The 5,884-nt window shown below is 38.9% G+C and overlaps 1 protein-coding gene across 1 annotated transcript in view; it reads right to left on the reverse strand.

Moving 5' to 3' along the window:
* LOC106535037 (tandem C2 domains nuclear protein) overlaps window positions 1-3,327 on the reverse strand; it is a gene marked incomplete at both ends in the record, with an annotated part of 14,277 nt that extends 10,950 nt beyond the window's left edge. The window contains 2 exon segments of the mRNA XM_014031905.1: window positions 2,945-3,148; window positions 3,236-3,327. Coding sequence (XP_013887359.1) covers window positions 2,945-3,148; window positions 3,236-3,302 — 271 coding nt within the window.
* Between the last annotated feature and the right edge of the window lie 2,557 nt (window positions 3,328-5,884).

Genomic DNA, 5,884 nt, shown 5'->3' on the forward strand with positions numbered 1-5,884 from the left:
ACACACACACACACACACACACACACAAAGACCCCCTCCCAAGCCACTACAATTTTGGGATGCACCTAGTAGCATGACATTTATTAGAAATAAAGACTTCTGAGTTCTGGTGCATTTGTGCGTGCGGGGGTCATTATGTTACTGCTATGTGGTATCTAGTTTATAAATACATTTGTATATGAAAGTCAATAAAAAAGCAGTTGTAAAGGGCCGAACAACTAAAGTAAAACACTGACAGTGAATACCAGAAGAGGATATGAATGTACATTCTTMAGGCACTGGGTATACACGTGTGCATTGGTATGTGTAAAACTGTCTATATGTACTGTATGATATATGACAATTGCTTACATGTGCACATGTTGCTAAAGGCTTTTCAACATCATGGCACAGTTCAGCTCTTTGTTTACAAAGCTACAGTAAGACTACATTCATTACATGTACTATGATTGCTAAAGGAGGCAAAGGATTAGATAAACATTTGACAAACAGAGCAAATCAGGATAGAGGAGGCTGAAAACAACTTCAAGTGAGTCCATGTGTGCTAATGTGTAAAAAACTGTGTCAAGATAATTCTGTAGAACCAAAGATTTGGTGAGCAAACAAACTACATCCAGTTACCAGCAGAGCAAACAGGAAATGATGCAATATGCCTTACTGCAAATGCCAGCCAGCATTTCACATGCTGTACACATTAATTTGATGAAAACATTCTTCTCCTTCGTTCAACCAAAACACTGTTCTCATTCCTTGAGAAACAGGATCTTCTGGTACTGTATRATCAACATGTAGTATCTGATTTTACTTCAGACAACTGGCACCAACAGTGTCACTGCAGACCTGTTTAACTTTTATCATTCCTATTAAACACCAGCCTGTACCAGGGTAAGTTTACAGTACTGTATGTTGTTACTGTCATTTCAGAAGCATCACRTATGTCAGTTTGTGAGGCTGTAAGCTCTATCCTCTCTGAATCTTTATTTTATGTCTGATGCTCAGCCTTTTTAAATGGAAACAGAGCGCATTGATAGAGGAGAATGTACAAATGTCTCAGCCAGATGAAGAACAACAGAGCTGCTTCATGCAAGGAGAACCTCAGCTTAGTCTGTTAGCAGAAGCCCAGCTAATACTTACTGTATATACTGTATGGCAACATCACATTAGCTATATATCAACTATTGTCATATTTTATTAGGAACACCTTGTAAACATCATTTATTTATGTTACTCCTTAAGCACCCTGTAGCTGTCTCAAGCCAAAGCCTCACAGACCAAAACAATAAGCTCCAACAAGACTCAAAGTTAGACCTTCTTTAGACCCAAATTCTAGTTGACAAACTCTAAAGTTAAATACAGGTCTTTGACCTTATGGGTTTGGCCATTTGACATGATGATGTGTAGAGAAGTCAGGTACCAGAGACTGAAGTAAACTGCTGCAACCACAGAGCTTCTTCACTGAACTCTGGGAAAATGTGTCCCATTCTGTCTTGTAGCAGGAGGTCAACCATTCCAGCATGTCAGAGAATCATTTCTCCTGGTTTGAAATTGTACCCTAACTACCATCGTTTTTTGGGGCTCACCATCCCTTGGTTTAGCACATTAGCATATAGTGAACTCTATTCAGTCCAAGTTTCTTTTCAAATTTTTTCAAGTTCTTAATAAATTTGGCTAAAATATCTGTTGGTCATAGACATTTTGAGCCCTTTAGCAGGCACACAAGTCCATTATTATTCACCAAGAGTGTGCAGCCATGTCTTCACATTTCCTGCTCAAAGTGTCTGCCACCTCAGATAGCGTTGCACAGATTAGCTTGATTTGATTTGATTTGATTTATTGATTTAGCAGGAAAAGATTACTAAAAATCAAGCCTGACTCAGCATAATTGCTGTTTTACAGCAGGTTCCTGTTCTGCAGCACATAAAACACTCAGAATTACAGCATCACAATCACATCATTATACACCATAGACACAAAGACAAACAAGCATACCAAATTTCAGGAAGGCAGCATTTGCAAAATAGGACGTCTAAATATGAGCAGAACAAAAAGTGTCCAGCAGATGGCAGACAAGATTCTTCTTAAAGGGCTGTAGTTTTGAAATGGACTTTATGTTTTGAGGAATGTCATTCCATGCTTTAGTATAAACATAGAAGAAAGACCTCTGGCCGTAACAGTTCTTAAAAGTTGGTAATATCAGTTGTCCTTTTGTAACAGATCTAGTTGAACGACCACTTCCAGAATTTGATTTGGGCAACAATGCACAGAGAGTTCCATAATTGGCACCTTGGAAGATCTGAAAATATAAATTAATACCACTATACAAAACATAATTCTGAAAAGTCAAGGCATCAGACAATGAAAGAACTGTACAGTGATGAGTCCAACCAGGAAGTTTTTTATGAATTTTGTAGGCCCTGTTGTAGAGCCTAACTATGGGTTCTAAGATTTCATTTGTTGTAAGAGACCAAACAGGTAAACAGTACGACATGGTTGAGAGTATAATGGCATGAAGATAGATATTTGAAACAGAAGATGTCAGATTGGATCTAATTTTTGAATAAACGTATAATTTCTGTTTCAACTTAGTGGTTAAGACTTGTACATGATCACGATAAGTCAAATGAGAATCCAAAGTAATTCCAAGATATTTGTAGGTAGTGACAATATCAAGGGGTTTGTTTAAAAAAGTGAGTTGATTTGTTATATTGAAATGTCTCCTGGGTGAGGAAAAATACATGCACAGTTTTTTTAACATTAATTGACAAAAGCTTGGATGCTTATTAGCTGGTTATTATTCTCATTAGCCATGCTCAGATCAGAAATACTACTACTTTGCTAAGCAACGTTTTTTTAATCAAGTTTGACAACACTTTCAGCTTGGAGGATGATCCTTTCAATAAACCTGTGAAAACATTCAAGCTGAAATAGTAACAAAGTAACATACTCTGCATCCCAGCCTGTAGACTGGGGGAGTGAAGGTCTCTGGGCTGAACGTAGGAGGTCTTGAATGTTGGCAGGACAAACGGCACCTCTCTGCCATCCGGGGGCATTTTGGAAAGGAGGTAATCTTCTGTATTCCCCTTCTTCTTGTTATAGGGCAGTTCTTCTGTGGCAGTTGTCTCTTTAGGTGGCATCTTGATTTTGATCACTTCAGAGCAGAGAAAACCAATGAGTCAGACTCCAGAAAGGTCTTTTAAAGTTATCTGATAATCTGCTGAGCAGGTCACCTTCTTACCTTGGGTTTCCTGCTCCTTCTCATTCACCTTCATCAAGTTCCTACAGCAGTTTATGAAGAACTGCATGACTGCAGGTGGAAATGTTTCAGTGCTGAAGATGAGACACGCAAACAATGAGGCCAGAAAATAAATTATTTGTTATTTTTAAATAAAACAAAACAAAACAAAAAAGAATAATTCTAAAGCAGGGGTCCCCAAACTTTTTCCTGTGAGGACCACATGATTTGTCTCTTCTCTGATGGGAGCCGGGGTCAGTTTGTAACAGAAAAGTGTGACGTCGCAGGGGTGCCTTAAAGTAAACATTATTCTCCACAAACCAGGAAATAAATACTATTAATGAAATAAACAACAGTATTTATGAAATAAATAACCAAATAACCCTCTCTGGGATCTTTGCAGAAAAGAAAGTCAGGAAATGAATAAAACTATCAGTGAAATAAATAATCAAATAATCCTGTAGGAAGAGGAAGATGCTCTTCATGTCTGTGACTCAGGACAGGCAGCACACATTAACCTAACCTCAGGCCTTTTCCATATTTCACTGGTTTTTTACACAATGATGGAAAATGTGAAGGCCGTCCGTCATTTTGACAGATTGCTGTTAACATCCCTGACCTCTCAAGTCTGTAAGACAAAAAATAAACCAGGTGAGGTGGAGGAAAAAATKAAAGCTGCTTCATAAGACGGTTCTGTGGCATCACACTCAGAGACATTTTCAGCTTCACGCTCAGAGAGGTGTCTTATTTAATCTAAAATAATTACAACATCCCATCTGATGATCATGTCAGATCTACACACCACACTGAAGGTGWGKMCAGGAGCCGACACAGCACTGAGGACAGGAGGACTGCAGCGTCTGTGAGGTGCAGCTGAACCAGTGGTGCAGTGGGAGTGCACGCTGCAGGACTTCCTCCTGTTAGAACCACAGTAAATAAAGTCTGGCTGACTTCTGATCACTGACTGGAGAAATGTTTTCTGGTTGTAAAACTGTGGCTGAAGTCATGTTTGTTGTTCCAACAGTGTCGCAGCAGAGCGAGGGTTTAGTCTTCAGAACCACWGGTGCTGCAGCAGGTTTACAGTGAGTAACTTCAGRTTTTCCTTACAGTTTGTTCATTATGACCCCCAGACGTGAAGTGTAAGTCATAATGTTTTCATACTGGTTTTTATTATATACACTATATATTTATTTGTTCAGTGATCTTTGGTCAACCGTAGCACACAAACAGCTGCACTGATCCACATGAAATGAGTCAGGACTGTAGATGAGTCTGACCTACACTGCACCAGCCAACGGTTTTATGATACACCCCATATGTGAGGAGGGGGCTCCTTTCAAACAGGGGGTGTCAGGACATGTAAAAATGTTTATAACTCAGAAACTGTTCAACATAGGAGCTTCAGATTTCTGTTGTTGTTCAGCTCTGATGAAGCTCTGTCCATCAGGTCAACCAATGCCCCCCCCTCCAAAAAAAAGACCTCCACCCAAGTCATTACGATTTTGGGATGCACCTGGTAGCATGACATTTATTAGGAATAAAGACTTCTGAGTTCTGGTGCATGTGTGCRTGCGGGGTCATTGTGTTACCGCTGTGTGGTGTTGTTGTCCACAGGGGATCAGAACTTYAGTCACCATGTTCTCCAAGTGTGACACAGAGCTAACGTGCAGCTGTCATTAAAATATTAGTAAAATTCTATATTTAGTTATTAATCCACAAAATATGTCAGAAAGAGCCCAAAAAGTATTAAACTGTTGTTAATGTGTTTAAAGACAGTTAGACGTWGGTTCAGCTTCTCTAAGGCTTCAGAACATGACTTCATTATTGTTTGTTGTTTATTTGAATGAAAAGAAAAGCTGTGTCTTTGTGTTAGAACCATGAAACACACTGTCACAACAACTGCACACTGCCCCCAACATCTTGGCCTCACTCCAAAAAGACTTGTTTTCTTGGTGGGACTTGTCAGGTTAAATGAAGAGAAACAAACTAAATCTTTTGCTGGGAAATGTGTTCCTGCTGTTTAAGATGTGATTTTGTGTAAAGTTGTTGATGTTGTGACGTGTGTTAGCTCTGTGTTTATGTCAGGGATGGCTCTGAGCTACACAACCTGCTACATTCAAACCCAACAGGACCGTCAGACAGAGGCTGGTCCGTCTGAGGACCGAGTCAGAACCTGTCCACACATGGATCAGGACCTCTGTCAGACTTCATGTGAAAATAAATATTAACTCAGAAGGTYTGAACGAAGGATTTATATCAAATGATAAAATAACTTTAAAAGAGGAGGTCGTCTTAGGTTTGACCTTTTAAAACCCACAAAGAGCCTGATTCAAACCAAGACCCCAACAGGTGAGGGGCCAGTGGTCCCAGGTTCATCTGCATGTCAGTCTGAGCACTGAAGACCAGGGTTATCATRCTTAACTAGAACTAACTAAATAACCAAAACTGAATTTGAAAAAACATTTAACTAAAATAAATAAAAACTGCAACTAAAGCTGTATAATGTACATAACTAACTAAAGCTGTATAATGTACATAACTAACTAAAGCTGTATAATGTACATAACTAACTAAAGCTGTATAATGTACATAACTAACTAAAACTGTATAATGTACATAACTAAGTAAAACTGTATAATGTACATAACTAAC

Source organism: Austrofundulus limnaeus, unplaced genomic scaffold, assembly GCF_001266775.1.
Source record: "Austrofundulus limnaeus strain Quisiro unplaced genomic scaffold, Austrofundulus_limnaeus-1.0 Scaffold1346, whole genome shotgun sequence".
Lineage (NCBI taxonomy): Eukaryota > Metazoa > Chordata > Actinopteri > Cyprinodontiformes > Rivulidae > Austrofundulus > Austrofundulus limnaeus.